Source organism: Rhea americana, unplaced genomic scaffold (assembly GCF_003343005.1).
Source record: "Rhea americana isolate MKP2758 unplaced genomic scaffold, rheAme1 scaffold_76, whole genome shotgun sequence".
NCBI lineage: Eukaryota > Metazoa > Chordata > Aves > Rheiformes > Rheidae > Rhea > Rhea americana.
Window position 1 is genome coordinate 4,553 of NW_028186934.1, and position 21,014 is coordinate 25,566.

The 21,014-nt window shown below is 39.7% G+C and overlaps 1 protein-coding gene and 1 long non-coding RNA gene across 2 annotated transcripts in view; one reads left to right on the forward strand and one right to left on the reverse strand.

The window, feature by feature from the left end:
* Window positions 1-2,701: 2,701 nt before the first annotated feature.
* LOC146585785 (inactive N-acetylated-alpha-linked acidic dipeptidase-like protein 2) overlaps window positions 2,702-21,014 on the reverse strand; it is a gene marked incomplete at its 3' end in the record, with an annotated part of 134,268 nt that continues 115,955 nt past the window's right edge. The window contains exon 3 of the mRNA XM_085322291.1: window positions 2,702-2,972. Coding sequence (XP_085178417.1) covers window positions 2,702-2,972 — 271 coding nt within the window. The remainder of the gene's footprint in view (window positions 2,973-21,014) is intronic.
* Window positions 9,009-20,910, forward strand: LOC146585786 (uncharacterized). Its single transcript, XR_014897930.1, has 3 exons — window positions 9,009-9,109; window positions 10,901-11,001; window positions 20,543-20,910. It is a non-coding gene; the product is annotated as an uncharacterized LOC146585786 (long non-coding RNA).

Genomic DNA, 21,014 nt, shown 5'->3' on the forward strand with positions numbered 1-21,014 from the left:
AATAACCTTGTCACAAGGAAAGAAGAACTATAGCTCTACTGGTAGCCAGACTGCAATAACATAATGGCTTTATTTGCCTGAACTTCTAGCAAACCAAACATGCAAAAGAGATACAATGAAGCAGCAGTATTGAAGCAGCTTTAGCAATTATGCCACACACAATAGAAACTCTCCATTATGGTTGCAAAACATTTGTAAGAAAATTATCCAGATTGAGTAGCTGTTAAAAAGATACCTTTTTACAGGAAAACCCTCAAGATGTTGCAATCACAACCCACTGCAACATACTCAAAACAGAAAATTGGTACTATTGATGCCTGCAATTATGTCTCCCTCCGAAGGCTGATCCCAGCAACAACCACCACCTTCTCATTTAAGGATTGTCTAACACCCTTAWTCTAAATAGTGGGGACTTCTGCATAAGCTTGAAATCACTACCAATTTCTCCATAGCCTAGAGGCTATTGACAAATAGGTCAATCTCCCTTTCAAGGCAAAGCTCTGCAGACCTAAAGACACTTAGGGCAAACTCTTTGAATAATAATAATAATAATAATAATAAATCTGAAATGGAAGAAGGCTATCTTGAACAACTGACTATAAAAACTGCAAACAGGCAGTCAATCTTTGGCTCAGGTATGAGATTCTACCTTAAAAAAGCCAGGTTACACCCTACTGATGAGCGCTTCAACCATACACACAGTCCTGATCCCTGCAGAATCCAAGCATAGAGAAAAGCATCCTGAAGCATAACTAAGCCTGGTGCATTTGTAGCTGGTAAGCACATCAGTGTTTTCCCTGGGACCCTGGATTTTCTTTAATATGATGAATYTGCTAGTAGCAACATTTACATTCATGAAATAAATCTTGAAGGCCACAASTGCATTTTTATCTCATTGCAATTACTAGTCTTATTAGACTAGTACAAGAAAGTAACATCACATATTGAGCTTTCTGACAAATATATGCCAAGTCCCTTCATTAGTACTTTTTGCTTGCCCATGGAAATTACAGCACACACATCATGAAGGTTAAGACTTGCCCTTGCCTATTTCATTTCAGTTCTTGAGAACAAACTTCACTATTAAGTATTTTGGTTTTGTTCTGTTTTTTAAGTGATGGAGCCCTGGAACASAAGTTGTATGAGATAATGAGCAAGACACTCAACCTGGAAAGCAGGAACATAAAGTACTGCATGGAAAAACACAGAAGAACATCGAGGAGATAGGCGACAGAAGCTAGCCAGACCGTTCCGTGGGACAAGGAGCATCAACAGGGCACGCTGACCCACAGTCACGTGGCTGGGCCCATGCCGGTGTGGTGCTACACCTGGGCTTTGAACCGAGATTAATGATGAGCTCAGTGTGCTTACTGCACGTGTAGTACATAAAAACCTCATACAGGGCTCCCCACACACAGCGTTCCTCACGACGGACCGACACTCAGCGGTGCCTGGGGCTGACCTGTGCTACTATTGCCTCGATCGKGAAATCGCTGGGAAACCTCCGCTCAGAGGTAATTAACGCTCAGTATCGACCATAGCGTGCCTCGTGTTCATGTGTCTGTCCCTGCCGGCGGTCCAGGCKGTGCCCCTGCCTCACCCTTGCAACTACACAGAAAAAGGAGACGGAGAGAAGCGTCRCTCCCAGAGACCCGGAGCTCCACTCCAACCCACTCCTCTGAATGACAGGAATCCCTTGGGCTAAAAAGCTTGGATGCTTTTAAGAAAGAGATACTGAAGCTTGCAGACCTCAGGACAAGAAACCGAAAGGGTCCGACTTTCTACCAACCCTCAGATTTCTCTCTACCAACCCTGAATTTCAGTCTAAAATTCAAAATATTTTAGCAGTTCATAAAATGGGAGAGCTAACACCCTGCAATGTTCCCCATGTTGACCCACTACAAGATCTCCACAGTGCAAAACATTTTATGAATTATGGGCAACACTTCCAGAAGGAAAACACACAACTAACATTTTACTGGTAGAAATGAATTGATACGCTATAAACACAATTAGGACATTCAGAAAGTACGAAGGTATTCTGGAAGAGGTATCCCCTAAACTCAAAAGCTACTGCAGCCTATTCCTGTTTTATTAATGTTCCGAGTCATGAAAACAAATCTTTCTTTTAAACGATAGTCAAATAAACTAAGACTAAATCCCCTCTGCATCATTGTGGGCAACACACAATATTTTATATTTTATAGAGGAGAAAGAAAACAGTAATGCAATTAACAGTGAAATTTACATTGCAGGTTTTACATTTCAGAAATGTTTATTCAGATTTATAGTATTTCAGGAAGGTAATGGAAATGGCTGCCCCTTTGTGTGCYCCCAATGTATTTGGGCAGCAGATATAAGAAGGTAGCCAGTGAAGATGGTAAAGACACTAGAAGATGATAATCTAAAAATCTCCCTTCACCTGGCAACTAACCAATCCTTAATGCAAAATGTTTTTGTTGACAAGCAATAGATGCTAATTCATCAACTCAGATTTTTTTTTCTTTTTGAAATATTTTGTAAGGTCTTCACTAAGGTCTGACTAATTTTTAACTTTGAATTCAGATTTGGGCCAATTTTATTTTACCTGATTATGTTTCATCATCTTCAGGCTGGGCATTCGACCATGCATACTTTGCCAGCAGAACTCAACAAACGCTGTTTTCTATTTCACCAAAACCGACAGAAACGCTCGCGTTACCTCAAGAGTCCCTTTGGCAGAGTACGCTGCGTAYGAGTACGGCAGGTCTCGGCTGTGAAGCTTTTTGGTCTCTCTGTTGCACTGTTGTCCACTAGGATAAAAGCATTCACCGCTGCTTCTCAGAGTTACTGTATTCAAAGAGGAGCTCGGCAGGTCAAGCAAAACAGAGTAATTTGCTAGCTGAACATCTTCAAGGCCATGAGAAGTCCACCGAGCCAGAATTTTCATTGCCACGTCTGTATCTTCTTCTCCAGGGAACTGTAGCAAATCTCTAGGAAAGAAAGAAAGAAAGAAARAAAAAAGACACAAGGGTCTGTTTATTCTCCCCCAAGACACTTGTACCTTTGTCAACATGCAGCAGTCCAAAATTTTATGCATGTGAAGTATGGGATCCATGATGGACCAAACATGCAAAAACTGCCCTTCATTTTCTTTGCAAATAATTCCTTCCCAGTTATGAGACAAAACCAAACCAAACCCAACCCTCTTTTTTGGAAATAAAAATGAGGAATAAATATTTATAGGAAAAGTATCCAGCTGAAATGTAGAGAATCCCACAGAAATTATCACAATAATTGCTTCAAAATTAATCTCTGTGATGCTGATCAAATTTCCGATATTGCACCAATTTAATCAACCATTTAATGTAAAAAAAAAATGTAATCCAAAGTAATATTTCAGGGATTTCAGGGAGGGAGTGATGCTGAAAATTAGGYATAGTTACCTGTTTGGCTTAAATTCATCAAGTAAAGCAAAAATTTGCTGAGCAGAATGGAACCATCTCCCCAAACATTATCTTTTTTTGTCAGAAAGTTTCCCTCAGACTTCACACCTAAAAAGGATTACCCGAGCCAACAGCTTGGCAAGGAGCACAGAACAGGCGCCTGGAAATTATTCTGGCACCATCTACCCGCCGGGGCCAGCAGGGACTCCAGGTGGCTTGGGGGGGGCTTTTATCACCGCGTTTGTATCGCTGTCCGACMCCTGCGACCAGCCCGACCCCGGGAGCACAGCACCGAAAATCCCCCCTTCCCTCCCGCCCCAGCAAACGCCCAGGGAGCCCCAGCGCGGAGCGCGTATTAAGGATAACTTTAGAGGAAAGCCACGCTGCAGCGACACCTGAAAGGCCTCCGCTTACTCGTATAAAGCGCCTGTACTGCATGAGCGAAAAAACGGCATTATTCAAATGTTCAAATCAAAAGCGCTACTCAAATGCAGAGCAAGAAGCTTAAAGAGCTATCTGCCGAATTGCACGAGGATTTTCGATTGCGGTAGGTCTGCAACCCTTGCAGGGCTGAGAAGCGAGAGGAAGGATCACACGGGCACTGATTTCCAAGCACAGAGATACAGACACCTGCTGAAACTCCYGTTCACAAACTTCTCGCCACAAAAAGACCAATTCTCAAAAGATATTTAGGTGCCTTAGGGTCCCTAACGGAACTTTGAAAAACACCTTGGCCATCCCGCACGCATCCAGCGCGGCAGCTGAGTAACGTACCGGCTTTTTAAAGCCRCTTTTGCAGCGCGGCGAGGTTTGCGGCTCCCACCAAGCGCACAGCTGCCTTTACGGGCACCTCGGGGCTTTTCGGAGTCCAGCTGCCGGACAGGCGAGCTGCACCAAACCAAACGTGCTGCTGCGGCGGCTCCCCGAGAGCGCCGCGCTAACRCCAAAGGTAGACTGAGGGCAGAAGGAAAGCACGCGGACTCCCCCCTTCCCAACCAAATCAGTGTATAGTTTAACAGACCGTYAAGAACATTTACTGCCTAAACAACGTGCCAGCTGTAACATTTTCTACTATAGCCTGGAAAAAGCTCAAGTGCGGTATATTGCAGTCAAATGTCTTACGTCCTTCGCATCATGGGGATGAAACAAATATTCCAACACCCAATGGGTTTTAAAAAATGCTCTAAAGAGATGYGTTGTATCACAGTCTGCACACCAATGGCAGATTACTGGAGAATGAAATTCATATTCAAAATCTTCACAAGAACGTCGGACTTAGGTTAAAGATTTCAGAGGTTCGGTAAGCAGGAATAACCGTCAAAGGTCATTCTTCAGATTTCATCTTTTTAAGTTATCTAAAATAAAACTTCAAGCAGCTGGCACAAGATGGACAAGTTAACCCCATCTGTAGCATATTACACATCTCCAATTTCATCTGCTGTGCCCACTCCTGTAATGACATAAACCTGGACAATACAGAAAGAGAGAAAGTTGATTAACACAGTCCTTAGCAGAACATCCACATTTCCCACAGGCGACTGAACCGTTAATAAATAATCGCAAGAAACATATCCCATACCAATAATATTGTGGCACATTTTAGTGAGCATTCAGTCTTAATAAAAGAAATTAATAAAAGGAGAAGATACAATAAGCAGGTTGCTCCCTCAATAAGTTGCTTTCCACTCCTCAATCAAATAAGCCTTCCTTTGAAACCTGTGGGACAGCACAGCTGATTAAATCAAAGAAATGAACACACTCACTATTTACTCCATAATTTCTTTACGGGAAGTTAAAACCAAATTGCAAACCACGACACACATTTCATTAAAATAACTCAGCAGGTAGACTTCTTTGATGAGTCTTATGAACAACACAACACCAAGATTTTTTTCATGATTTCTTACCACAGTTGAGCTACCTTTGATGCAGATCTGCTGACTGCACGCACTTAAAGCCAGACATCAACTTGTCTCACTATTTTTATTGCATACTACTTGGATAAGAAGTATATGTAAAAACAGTATTTCCCGAAAAAGACCAAATTCGCAGCACTAATGTTTGACAGCGTCTCCCGGCTGTCGAAGAGAAAACCCAGCCCTTCACATGCACTTCATAGGCATCCTCTACGCCGTCGCCAATGTCAACTAATTTACTTCTTAAAACTGCCAGGGCGTTCAGATTCGTGGTATTAAAACCTAAGCAGCTGAAAGAAGTAGGCTCTCAGGACAATTATGTTTCTCACTTTCGCAAGCTGTTGCATACTTAGCAGGAATCAATAGCAACGTGATGGCCAATTTCCATTTCCAGTGCTGCTTTTAATAACATCGGCCAAATTTTTTATTCCCTTACATTAAAATGATACTTTCTTCAGCGACTCGTTCGGCTTCAGTCAACGGGAATATCGACAAAGTTAACGGTCAAATCTCAGTTACTGTAGATCTGCCTGATTTACTGAAGTGGAGCCACCAAGGACTTAAGATGGGTCTCAAGTCAGAATCAACATTAATAAAGGTAACAGTAACAATCGGAACAGTGTTGTGTCTTTATCCRACGATCTCAAAGAGCTTTCCATTCCTCTTTCCATTGCTCTCTAACACAGCTAGGAAAAATGAGCCACGAGCTTGTTTTGACTTATATTCTGCTTCACCTCAATTATGCTAGGTTCCTGAGCTGAAAAAAGGACAAAATTGTGTTTAAAACTTAGAAAGCATACACTTGCTCATTTAGATAAGGCAGAGTTTTCCCACTTTGATACCATGAAAAGATCAAGAAATTTTTTTTGAAGACACATGCTTACGCTTCCTGTGTAAATGAAACTGTTTTACTGTCTGACCTGCCGAACGTCCTGGCAAGTTAAGACAAGCCGACCAGTTCTGYTGAAGCTTCAAAGTCCTACAGTTAAGAAAATAATTTGAAATAAGCTGAAAATACACCTGCAATAGAGCTGGGCTTTTTGCAGTCTCTGCASCTTCAAACAACAAATCTATAACAGATGATTATAAAAGATAAATGAACACACAAAATACAGGAATTTTATTTTAAAATTGGTAACCATGGGGAACATGGAGCTGAAGCAGCTAATGGAAAGTCATTTTCTATAACAGCACTTATTTCAACACAGCTTCCTGAAGAGAGGAAAAAGGTATTCCAAACAAACCAGCTCTTTATTGCCAGTTTTACACCAGAACACTAGAAATACCATTCAAAGGATACTGAAAACTTACACTAGGGTCAGTCCACCAGGCAAAAGATAAAAGAATTTAACTGTTTGACTGTTCCTTATCACAAAATCCTATTAAACTGATACAAACACACACACACACAAAAAATAACAACTGGAAGCAAATCTAAAACTGTAGTAAATTCTACAGAATTGCTCTTCTGAATCTATAAGGAAGAAAAATTTTCCTTAAATATRAAGAACTTTGAGAGAAGATTTTATTATTTTAAAGATTAAATGTCTGTATCTCAAGAAAAGTAGAAAATGGTCTCTACATATTTGCTTATTAAAAAAAAAAGATTTCAGTTTTACAGAGTAAATCTAACTTTCATTTTTACCAATTTTTGACCATTAATTTTTACTTTTTTCCTTCCAGTTYACAGTAATTATTGATAAAGCAATTAATGAATTTTTACACAAGAACTAAGAACAAATACAACTTTGGAAATTTTTCAGCTKGGAAGCCGTTTTCTAATTTTGTGGGTCACAACAAATTCACCAGACAATTTTTTGCATAAAGCTTCTCTGTCCGCTCAGCGTTCCCTTGCCCAACATGCTGTTTCCAATAGCGTCTGGCAGCAGATGCTCCAGGATTGCAAGAAACACGTCATGCAGAGTTATTATATTTTCAGCTTTTTGTGCAAATGTGTTTTTTTTTTTTTTTTTYTTTTTTTTTTTTTTTTGACCCACAAACTTTAAGGCAGAATTTGAAAAACATTTACATGTGCTGAGGATTTCAGAGCCTGTATCTGTCCATTAAAAGCTGAGATGCTGCAGCTGAGGAAGACCTCAAGCTGCCCACAGCCCTCGTGCAAACCAACCACTCGGATSCATCACGTGTGGCATGTACACGCAGCCACCTGAACACTTCCATGAAACACGATCTGCCCTAGCCACATCTGCTTGCATTTTAATTACATGTTCCTACTGGACGGTCTGCAACCCCATCAATCAGGTTTCCCRCGGTCTGGCCAGCAATCTGCAGTTTCCAAAGCAAAAATCAAAGTGCAGGAGAGGATCACTATTTATCAGAGGGTTAAAATATTTAACATGCCCTTAAARAAACATTTTCATGGTGTAAACGGTTGACTATATACAGTTTAAATGCAGGACAGGATTCAATTGCTTAAAGCGACCCAAAACCACTTTAAGCTCTTCAGGCTATGTYGCAAGGCCCTCAGCAACTGCTCCAGAAAGCAGCCCTCCCACGGGCCCCCATCACTGCACACACTCGGAATACCCTGGGCATCCAAAACAGTACTATTTTTAGCACTGATAAGAATATTAGTTTTGTGGTCATGGACCACAAGAAATCAAAGCTACCAGTACTGCCTTCCTTGGGGCATCTCCTGGGAGGTGGGACTTTCTTCCAGTCCTACTTTGTTCTGGCTGACAGAAAAATTTACCCATAGCTCATCAGAATAGAGTGATGCCGGCACAGTCTGTCCTAATGAAGSAAAAGCTAAAACCATGCTCATTCTTGGGTAAAAGTCTCTCCCAGCAAAGAGAACATTTACAGGTATGCATCTGTATGTGTATATGCTACACAACACCTACAGTACAGATATCATGCCATTAACATAAAAAGTATGATTTATGACAGCTTTTTATTTTCTATAGATATGCAATAAATATATATTTTTTGTAGTTCTGTAAAACATAACATCAGATAACGGAACAGTGACTCTAGAGCCAGTCGTGCCATCCTTTAACAGAAAAATGCCTTAAAAAAAAAATTGTATGCTTCAGGGTGTTTCTGAAACAAATGCAAATTGAGACAGTGAGATACAGTATCATGAGTCCTACACTGTTAAGCAAGAACCTGTAGAAAATATGGCTTTTCAGAAGACCCAGCTCTTAAATTTTTCAGAGGACAGATATGGAAGAGAGATGATGTGCGGAAGTGTAACTCTGTCAAAACACAAGGAGTACATCCATCAACAGATCATTGACTGACATTTGCAGAAGCCATTTCAATTAATCCATAGCAAGTTTTGAAAAATAAATACTTGTCAACAAGCAATCTGTCTGCAAATACATTTTAAAAAGTAGTGCAGTACATGTTCACCCTGCAGGAATTGCAAGTTTATATCTTCTCTGCAGATATGTGAGAATATATTCCTATTTTTAGCAATTCCTGATACTGTAAGTCATAATTTCTGAACAACTTGTGGCACAAACTGCTTCCCAGCAGAAGCAGGACTCCTGTTACACCCTTCTGGGTACGGTATCACATTGCCTTTTGCAGCAATGCAGCTAATAATATTCCTGGTGTGTCATGAATCAGCAGCGTCTGCAAATCCTGGTCATACAAGTCCCTCATCTAAGGTTCCMAAAACACTGCACATGCGCACGAGCGTTTGAGCCTAGAAACCGCTGSGCAAGGAACAGACGACTCAGACCCAAAAATCCCAAAGTCAGCCCAAAAGACGCTGAACATAGGCAAAACGTGCCATGACAGGTACGTGAGAACGACTGGAAATCTGGCTCGGAAATTTGCTGTAAACTGTTCTGAATACACCAGGTTCTCGAGAATAAAGACGTATTTAATACAATGTATTTTTCCATAAGCCAACGTGCAATTTGTAACAATGTGGAAAATAGAAGTTGTAAAACCAGGCAGCTAGGAGTTTGGGGTCTGATCTGCGCTAGCTATACATTTTCAGAGGTGCAAGTGTGTGAATATGTGACTCAAATGGCAAATATTCCTTCAGAAGTCTTTTGAGCCTTTACAGTGCTCAAAAATAATCACACAGAACTGGCATTCGGGTCCAAGTTCAAATGATAGGTCTGTTGTACAAGCTATTTAAATTTCTTTTCTTTAAACGTTTCTACGATACTACTACACCAACTAATCACACCTAAAGATTTGACCCAACATAAGAAAATAGTGACCTGATAGCAGCCACGCTTAACACCAGTATATAGTTAGTTCTCATGCTTTTAATTTTGCTTTTCTGCCTCCCAGCACAAAGAACAGTTAACTGAACAAGGTACCCAGGATTTTAATATTCGCCTCAGACCAATGTCAAACAACTTGTTAAATCCCTACTTTTGTTCACTTACGATCACATATCCAAAAATCTGAAGGCCAGTGGGGTTTGACATTAAGAAGTGAAAACCACAAAACCAYATTTTCAAGTTTTTGAGGGCAGACAGTGACAGAGCCGTGAGCAGAAACCACAGTGCCCCATCCATCTTCAGTAATCGAAGTATCTGATACTTCCTTTAAGTCATCTTTAAACCTAATTGCTTCTTTTAGGCATTTGTTTTCCAGCAACATGCACCTTGCTTAATTATCCAGTGTAGAGTGAGAGCACAAGGACTGTCGTTTAGCATTTCTCCCCCATATTTCTAGAGATACAGATCAAAAAAAAAAATGCTCATTATTCATTTTCAGAAGAACTAATGAACCACAGAAATCTCAATCTGGAAAATGACAATTTGAGACCCCCCCTAAACGGGCTATCTTTCAAAATCCCAAAGGCCTTTAACTCCAGTTGTCAAAGAAGGACAGCTGAGACGCTTTTTTAAATTGCATACTTCAATGCGAAACAAGTCTTTGTCATGACTCGTTGTTACTCTTGTTTAAAAAAAAGACTGGAGTYGAAAGGCTCCTTTTTGAAAAGCAAGCAAATCTTGTTGCTTCCTACTACTGTGCTCTCGAGTCTCCAAATATCTAAAACAAAATTTCATCTACTCCTTCAGACACTTCCTCTTTCTAATACTGTAAACTGTGTTCAACAGATGAACTGACAATAAAACAAATCTTTAGAAGTAGACACAGAATGGAGAAATGTGGATGAGAAACCTCTTTCTCCATTAAACAATCTCTTGTTTCCAAGACCTCTCAAAATAATTTCCTTTCAAAATCAGTAAGATCAGCACCCACCTTTTTTTTTTTTTTGCTATCAACTTCCGTAGTTGCTATACCTCACATAAACAAAGGACGATCACTCCTACATCATAAACAAGGTTATCACAGTCTATGTATATGCTTAATTCCAGCTATAAYATCCTAAATAAACTTGTCCTAAGATATAATGTCACTCAGCATGACTTAACCTAAACTTTTATTTTGGCCATACAAGGATATCCTAACTCTCTTTTTAACACAGCAAAGTGAATATATTCTTTCTTAGAGGWTATGGGTCTCATTATCTCTTATTTACAAAGGAATTGACTCAAATTTTCTCTTAAGGCAAGAGAAGAAACAGGTCCCAAATTTTAAACAGAGCTCTGCATTTTCCAGCAGGCTGGAACACCAAGGACAGCAGATCCTACAGCTATAGGAGGACAACAAAAAGAAATCCCTCACAYTGACAGTGTCTGCAAACAACCCTGTTTTAACAGGTAAAGCACTGCCCCAGCAGGACTTCACAAGTATGTATTTTTCTTTTCTTTGCAGACCACAGGGAATATGTCAGTGTCTCAATAAAACGTGAGCAGCTACATAACCAAGTCCAAGGGGTATCTTTTACTGCCTAGGCCATTTCCATTAACTTAGAGCAAGAGACAAATTCAGTATGGATATGAACAGCACTGGGTGTTTTACTAATGCTTTTTACACAGAAAACCCACTGATTAAAAAATCTTGAAACCTTGCTTTTCATACAGCAATTCCGCTGCTCAAAAGTTCTCGAAATCTTAGCCCAACTGTGTAGTATTTTTTTCCTTCCATTTCCCAATCATTACGCTACACCGTGAACTGAAAAGCAATCAGACTGAATGCAAGGTGTCATTCTGACAGCACTGGGCAACTTTGTTTAAACTGGATGATTTAACTTTTGAATAAGACCTTGGTTTCCAAAAGACCTGGGGGAGTTACAAAGTCATGCTAAGCCCAATCCTCCAAAAAAGTGCAATGCTTAGAAAAGCTACCTATTATTTGAAGATTTAGATTGATTTGGAATTGGATAAAGCCCAAAATTAAATATTTAATTTTTTAAAAATAGAAATAAAGTAAAACCTTAATTTTCAATCATAAATCTCAAAAATTTAACCCTATATACAAGAAACTCTTAGTCAACCCTGTTCTACTGCCTTTCTTTTACCAGCCATACGGTTCTTATCACTATCTGTTAACTTAYCAGTGCAACCATATTGGGACTGGAGAGATTTCTACTGATATAACATCAGCTTAGACGTTTTATGAAAATACTCAAACTAATGTGTATTTACAGATTTTGAACTAATACATCAGTCAGATATATTCATTAAAATGAAATCTGCAAATAAATAAAAAGGGAGTCAATACTATTTCTATACATTTATGTAAGGGAAAGGTTATCCTGAATGTCATACCGCATGGCTTATTTCAGATAATCTCCATTTTACCAGATGAATTATCAGGATTTCAACAGAATTTATCTTAACGTAAAACACTGATATCTTTGAATTGACCCTTCAGTTCTGATACACAACTGAGGAAATCAACAATGATAACAAAAACGGTGCCCTGAAGTTATTTATGCTATATGGTAAATMTAATTGCATGTGATACAAAACCTCTTTCCAAAGGAGCAAGTTAAACATCTTAGAAGGAGAAGCTTGGAAGAGACTGCAGAAGGATCATCCAGTTTAAGGCAGGTTTGCTGGGACTGGATGTTTGTTCAGAAAGCCAGTCCCTCCAAAACACCAGATCGGCTTTCAATAATCGACTTTTTAAAATAGGCAAAACTCAGTGTCTTCTTCCCGACTCCTAGGCATCCACTAATCTTAAGATAACGGTTGCTCTGAGGTTCATATTTGGGTTCCAAAGTCACTATTTGCAAGGAGATTCCTGCAGGTTTATTCTTAGTCAAGCAAATTTGCAGTCACTCTTGGTGRTGCAGTAAACCTGCACATTTCACTTGAGGTCCCTCACTGAAGTCCTGCCTTCTCCCACTTTTAAGGTCTATCTGCTCACTTCACTCCTCTCAGCAGCCTCCCCTTCGCTGCAAGCTCTGCAAGGTCCCTCTGTACCACAGCATCCAAACTGGTTGCTCTATGAAGGTCCAGGCACCTCCAGTAACCTACATCCCCAAAGGGAGCACTGAAACGCTTTGGTGCGTATGGTGAAACATAGGTTAGAGGTCCAACAGCGTACAGTCCCCCAAAACATCTCACAGGAAAGGAACCTTATCCCCTGCCCCAGTCTTCTCCTTTTACACTGTTAATATGATATCCCTCCTTTCCACTTTGCAACCCCCAAAGCATAACTTCCTCCCCATAGCAATCTGCCCCCAAATATTTTCTTGCCCGTTCTGGGCTTCTCTCAGAATTCTGGCCCTTCTTTATCCGAGAATAAAATTAAAAAATGAGCAACTTCTCATGAGCAGTAGGTGTTTTCACAGAGCAATATTTAAATGGTCTAATTCATTTTCAGCATCTCCTATGATCAAACTCAAATTTCCACAACACTTTTGATTGAATAAAACACAAAGAAAAGACGAAAAACAATAGCAAAACACAGATGTTCAGAAATTAGAATCAAGGCTGAAAAATGCCCCCTAGTATTCAACAGACGTTAATGTGCAATCACCTGAATTGCTTGCTGGAAGTACGAACGGGCTATCGTGGTGCAGGAGTGCTTAAACCTGAAGGCCAGAGGGGGGTGGCTGTTGCTAGGCAGTAAAGAGCAAAGTGCTCTACTTCCAAGCTGCAGTATCAATTAAATCTTGGGGAAAAGAAAAGCAGAAGCATTACACATCAAGAGCAAGTTTCGGTGTATTTTCTCCACCCTCCTCCTACAAAGATAGGCCGGTTCCCAGTCTCAGCTTGCTCTTAACGTGGTATTAAATAAGCTACGTACATACAAAGGCACAACGCTGCAGTCAGAAATTCGGCAGCGGTACCCATCTGCACCAGGTAAASCAAGTTCAGCGTGTGGTTGTGTATCTACACCGCAAAAGAGGCAAAAGAGGCACAGCCATCCAGTATCGCTTCTTGTCTCTACGCCGAAACAAGAAAAAGTCATCTACTAAACTACCTCCGAGGTGGAGGAATTGGGGGAGGCAGGGGTCTGTTTGTTATTAACGTTACTAATACTAGTATTCTTAATAACTACCTAAGCAGATTATATAGCCACAACATTTCATCCCAAGTTTCTTGCAAAGCTGTGATGCTTACATGTATGACACAAAAAAAGACAAAGTATCAAAATGGAAAAACTAAGGAGCTTGAAGAGCAGCTTTACATTTTTTGATGAAGGGGGRCCCCAAAACAGCTTTACCAATGTAGGTACAGTCAAAAATGTATAAGCAGACCAAAGGAAAATATAGTTAAAAAAAAAAAAAAAGTTAGCCATAATAGTATCTGAAACAACAGCCACTAAGACACAGGTATCTGTGAAGTCTTTGTTTTGCAGGATGTAAAAATAAGTTGAATTGAATTTTACTGGAAATCTTCACAAAGCAAATACATCTTCCTTTGGGAATATGTGAATACAACAACCGTCTCCCTGCAAAGAGTCTAAAGAGTATTCCACTCATTCTTCAACTTCCTCCCCCCCACCTCCAAACAGTTCAAATTAATAACCCATATTCCTATGAATTTGCTGACAGTACTGACATTTGTACTATAAATAGAATTCTGCCAAAAAGATTAAAAAAGACATCAAAAGACTCAACAGTTCATGTGCATTTATTCCTGAGCAATGTACTGTAATATCACGTTACAGACTTTGCACACACCTGTTTTAATATACTGATTTAAATTAYCTAGGTGAAAACCCATATGTAGACACTCACTTTAAAGTTATTTTATTTAACGAGAAATCATTTGAGCCTTTTACTCCTTCGCATTTTCTGCTGGCCAAAAGCATGCCCACCTCCAGCTTCAGTAACTCCACTGCTGCAAAGTGCTAACCCATTACCCCAGAGCAAACCGCGGACTTTCTTTCCCTCCCCCAGTTAAAACTATGCCCAAATAAACTACTTCTGRACCAAAATAAACACACCTAAATTTAGACCAACTGCTTCAATTTCTTCTTGTGTACAAGGTCAATGATAAAGAGAATTAGGATAGTTTTACTAACTTCTCAGTTTTGGTTAGATGTTCAATCAAGTTACTTTTAAACCTATGAACTTCACTTTGTATACAAGCTCTTTATTACAAGCAATGTTTATGAGTGCTGAGCAATATAGGGCACGTTAGAAGGCAAAAAGTGGGCCAACTACATTATCGTGGGCTGCTACTGAAGGAAATAATGATCTGGAAACGTATACAACATTGAGTGGAAAAAAAAAAGAAAACATGAATTTTATTCAATGTGATCACCACTTAAAAAAATACCACATGTAGCTAAGCTTAGAATACCTGATTTACTTGAAATCACTGTAACACAGAATGTGAGGGAAGATCCCACACGTTCATCATTGCAGTGAAGTTAAGACTTTGGGCAGCCAAATGTAATATTAGTGACAGCATGTATTTTCCAAAGCACCCAAAGGATTTAGGAGTGCAACAAAACCCCAGGCGCCTCCGCACTGAATTGCATTTGGTAGTATCTCTTCCATATATTGTTTCAAATACCAAATTTCCTTACCTAAAAGAAGCAATGATATATAAATGTGTGCTCTTAGTATTCATACAGATAGAGCAAAAAGACTACAGAGGCCCAAATASCTGCTAGTCCATGTGAATTAAGATAAAGTTCTTTTTAAAAATAAAAAATAAAAAATAGAAATAAAAAAAATCCCAATCCCCCTCCCTGATAATCAGCTTCTAAATTTTATTAGAAATATTACTCATATACTTCATGACTAATATGCCACCTCTATTTTGGAGGAACAAAAGAGCAGCTTATATTTAAGGAGGTTTCTTTCTATTTTGTTATGAGAAGATTTCATATAACTCCTTGTTATCCAGATGAGAACATTTACAGATTTGAAAAATGGTAAACGAGAATAATCTTGCTCTGCCTTATCTTATCTTCTGCTCACTTTGCCACTAYATTAAGATATGTAGTTTATGACACATTTGTATAAAGACAGTAATACCTATATAGCTCAGTATGCTAGAATGCGTTTCTTAAATCAACAAAATTACCCTCTCTATTTGTATAATTTAGTATATATATATCAGTAATCAGAAAGATTGAATTAATCAACCTAACCACAGCCAAGTGTGTGGGKTTTTTTKTTTGTTTGTTTGTTTGTTTGTTTGTTTTTGTAGTGGATGGGTAATGTTGGTATCACAGATCCATATTTAAACACATGAATACATAAATTGACATCTGCAATAAAACACGATGAACACTGAAAATCAAGTCACATACGTAGGAGCTTTAATAAAGAGTTAAGCAGCTGGTTTCAGCATCCTATTTCCTACTCACTTCATGAAATCTCAAAGCAGCCGGCTGGCAAGCGAGCATCGCTGTGCCTTCCCGGCGAGGAAGCGCTGCCCTGGCAAATCCCCAAGTGGTTCCAGCCACCCAGGCCTCAGCTCTGGTCTCAAGACACRTACCAAATGCTCTGCCTTTAAACCTGCTGCTACCTCAGTGATGGAAATTCCCCCCATGAACTCCTGCATCCCACCGGCTCCAGCTGCTCCACTAAGGAGACCGTCATCCCAGACCCTCCCGTCCGCCTTGGCCCTCCATCTGAAAGTTACTGTTTGCTCAGATCTGTTGATGGAAGAACTAACGTAGCTCAAACAAAATGGGCTGAGTTTATTTACACATTTTAAATGCTATTTATTTGTTAACCTGGCTCATCACCTAGCTACCAAAATACTTTTCTATAGCAAGTCCTCCAAGACTAATTACAATCTTTGACAAACCACCAACTTAAGACAGCTCTCAGCACTTCTCCAGCACTCCTAGAAGGCACAGGCTGCTCTGTTTTCTGAAATGAAATCACTGCATCAACATTTCTAGCTGAATGGACCCTACCTCTTTAAAAATGTGCTATTACAAGAAAAAATAAACCCCATCGACAACAGCAACCAGGTTAAAAAAAATAGAAGACATGAAATGAGCCCTACTAGGGTGGTCTTTGGACTTGCGGTGGACTAATGGTCTCCGTTTAATAAAATATATTATGTCCTGCAACTAAAGTTACTTTCAACAACCTGCATACATTTGTAAGATACAAAGTTACATTTGTGTTATTGAATGAATGATGAAAATATAAAGATATTCCCAGGAGCTGACGCGCAGCTCACGACGACAGCAAACAACCCGGATGCCTGGGACAACAGCCTGCTTTCCCAGCCCTTGGACAGGTCTAGCTAGAGCTCAGCTGCTCTCCTGCGAGATGAAGAACGAGCCCCAGGAGACCCGGCTGCCACGGGGCCGCTCCAGCGGCGGGGAAGTCTTCTGCACTCAACGTCATTCAACAAGGCTTAGAGAAAGCTCCACAACAGCTTTCYGATGCTGCTAGTCCCTGTTTTAAGAGGGGAAAAATGCACATTAGGCTGTCCCACTGGGTAAACATATTCACCTGCTTCTCTAGGCTTCTTTGTAAAATGCCCCTTTAACTCCACAGGGTCCCAGCTGCCAGAAACAGGTGAAGACTGAGAGGGAGAAAGAGACTTTTTGTTAGGCTAAAAAGTTTAATTTAAAAAAAAAAAAAAAAGAAAGAAAAAAAAGAAAAGCAGCATCTGTTTTTGTCATTTGCAAAGATTATTTTTCCTCAACCATTTGCATTTAAATGCACCGAAGAGCAGTATTTTCCGAGACATGGACAAACTACTGAGCCTACGGAGGATATTTTAAGTTCATGACTCCTTAGTATCTTTTGGAAATAAGACAATTACAGTAGCATTTCCAGAGCCACTAAAAATCCACTATCCAGSAAGGTTAGGAACTGAACGTAAGGTCTGCAGATTAAAAAATTAATTACAGGATCACCTCACATGTACTGAACTTTGGCTGCCTAACTGTGTTAATTATAGAGCAAAGCTGTGCCTTTGCATTAAAGCCCAGAAAGTTATAGCACTACACAAAGGGTAAAGTTTAAATTAATCAAAGCCTTACAAACACTATCTTATTTTTTAAAAAAGGCATGCTCCAGAGCATCCTTAGAATACAATAGCTATTCTCACAGTTCTCCATCACAGTCATCACCAAAATTTGACATGAACTTGTGTTATAAAAACCTATCAAATGTCAGGGCTTCGAGAAAGCGCTATTTGCAGCATACTTCAAAAATCATCTAMTCCTGAAAACAACTGGTTTGTAGGATACGCTCTTGCATTACTCCTCTGAATTGACYAAATCAAGACAGTTTTACCGAGAAAGAGAAATTTTTTGCATTAGGAAATGTATTTGTGAATCGTAATGAAGAAAATTCTTTTGATGAACTGAAATCGGTCTTTTCCCCAGCTTCCAAATACAGGTGATCAATGATGAACAAAATATTTTCTTACTGTAGGGTCCCTCCGTAAAGAACTACGTGAGTTTTTATGTATTTTSCCTGTGTAACTGAAAACATAGAAACAATGCCTTAGTAGATACTTGCACAAAAGACAGTTCCAAAGAATTTCTGTGGAGGATGTCAGTCGCTCATCTAACTCATCTGAATGAACCTAGCTTTATTTATAAAAGGAGAGAGAAATACCTATACCTAGGTTAATGCATGGAAACCTAATAATAAAACAAAACTAAACAACCTACCCCCCCAAAATGCAAACCACCTGCCTCCCTTCTTCGCTCCAAGCACGCGGTGAGGTGAGATCTGCGCGACAGCACCTCAGTGCTCCTGCGGCCTCTGCCTGGGAAAGGTCGTCTTTCCTTTTTTAGGARGATTTTCACTTTGGCCTTTCGTATCACAACGTCACCGGGCATTAACGGCCGATATGCCGATCTCACAGGGATGGAGAGTGCTTGTGAGCACAGAAACTCGCCATCACCTGAAGACGGATGATCTYGGGGGGCAGGGGGGCAAAACACTCAATTCCAAGTCTCCTCTCCGTGCTACCGGTTACTCCAGCACAGAACAGTGACGTAGGAATTCAGAATCACACTACGTTACCAGAAAGTCGTAAAAAAAAGATTGTTTTGAACTGTGCAAAATGGTTTTCATTGTCCGTCAGGTTTACAAGGCCATCAGTCGGTCAAACGTCAATCAACAAGCAGGAAAAAATATTGTTTACCAAACACCAAACCTTTATAAGTTTAAAAATTAAACAGACTAAAATTTCTTACAGAGAAAAGCAAGACACACTAACTAAAACAAACARTTCCAAAGAATTTCTGTGGAGGATGTCAGTCGCTCATCTAACTCATCTGAATTTAAATTGTAGTCATATTAAAAAAAAAAGGAAAGAACATGTATATCTGTCTTCTTTTTAAATCAGAGTTAATAAACAATATGCACTACAAATTTAAAAGGAAACATCCTCCCATTACAGGTATGACATTAAGATCAATGAGGCCCATGATAAAAGTAGTTTGTTTATTAAATAAGGTTCTGCATTAAATTATGACTCTACATGGTCTGCAAACCTAGCTTTATTTATAAAAGGAGAGAGAAATACCTATACTAGTATTATTAATTAAGCCTGAAAGCCTGAAATAACTAAGCTCTGGAAAGAAATACTTGGGAGGGCTGCCTGGAGCAGATCTGTAGAAAACTCTGTAAGTAGCATTAAGGCAATCCAGGAGGAAGACACCTCTTCCCTCTAAGATAACCATGGAAAACAGGAGTCTCTGGAGGCAGCGGAGCACAGAACAGCCCCACAGATCCAGTGTAACAGCTCATACCCMAGCGCTTTCATCTGGGTAACCAGTCTTCTCCCAGCTAACCTTCTCCCCAGGTTTACCGCACAGGCCACCGGCCTCGGATGTTATGCACGTGTGGATTTTAAGGCATATTCAAACAGTCCCGTCACTGCAGATGCAGCTCAAACCTTACTACTGCTAGTAAATTTCCAGCCTACATGCCACACGAAAAAGAAACCTTGCTCCCTGCTGTAAATCGGGCTCTTTCTGAAAGCTCGGGTGGTAAGAGAGATCAGATTACAGACGTGGAAAACTTCCATATGACAGGAGGCCACGTAATGCGGCGTGTGCTACCACCAGTGGCACATGGGTCACTGCAAGGTGGCACTGGCCCAGCAGGGAGSTCACATCGGCCACCACCAGCACGCCCTGACCCTTCTCCCCTCGATTAAACTCACTCCTCTCGTATGCAAAATATCACAATAAAATGATGAAGAAATAAAATACAGTAGAATGCTCCCTCACAAGATCAAATTGCAAAAAGGAGCAAGGCAATGTTTACAGGAACTATATATTTGGATGGATGAGAACTGTTGCCTGATATAAAATGAAAATTTTTGTAGAAAAGTCAGAAATCCTTTTCCTCAAGGCATAATATGATCAATAATTGAGCCATAATTATTGACTGTGAGTTCTTACGGTACGCTCTGATGCACTGGCATCATCATGGAACAGAAGGCAGTAAAATAATTCAATTACATGCCTGGTCTGAGTAGTTTATGGATCTTCAGAAGGGAGATTAACTTCCACAGCATTAGTATAAAAGTTCAGATGATGCTGAAATTGTGTAATGTACAACTTCCAGGGTTTGGGTTGTTTGTTAAACCAATTAACAGTGCTATGGATTGTTAAATTGGACTCAGGACACCTTTTTTCTTTTGTTATTGGGCACACCTARATTAAGAAATACAGTTTTAAATCTTATCTCAAACTTTGTATTTCCTTGATTCCTCACAATGATAAATACAACACACACATACAAATGCAGTATTTTTCTAAAAACGTTCATTATCRACACAATCTCAGAGTTACAGTTTAATATTTGCATCATCAATATTAAGTGATACTGTATTATGTGATATGGGTAAATGTGATGGGTAGGCAGAAATATTAAAAATATTTGGAAAATTACAACAYGGTTCTTCACTACTCATTTCTTTTCTTTCTTTTTTTTTTTTCCCCTCATAGGAGACCATTTCAGTCAAGATGTCTGCTGTGATGCCTTACAGCTACCACATTTCTTAGCATTCTTAGACGACAGATTTTTCTGTTTGAAGCAGCAGTATCACAGTTCATGTACACTGGTCTTAGAAGGGTGCTGATTCCAGATTAATGAGCATCAGAGAGCATCTTGCAATTATCCCTCCAGAGGGAGGCTAACTGATAAATGAGCAGATCCACTGCAGCAAGGCCAGCAAAACTAGTCTTCAGAAATAGCCCTCAAATAATCTCTGGCATACATACAAAAAATACACAGAAGTAATTCCTACTTTTGTTTGAAAAATGTTAGTAAGACCATAAGYGTCTTCCTAAAATAAACCATCATAGAACAAAAAGTCTGCTCATTTTTTTAATTCAAATATTCCAAGTTGTACAGCTCCTAGCATGGATACGCAGATGCCGAACACGAATGTTAGGATCACAAGATCGTAAAATATAT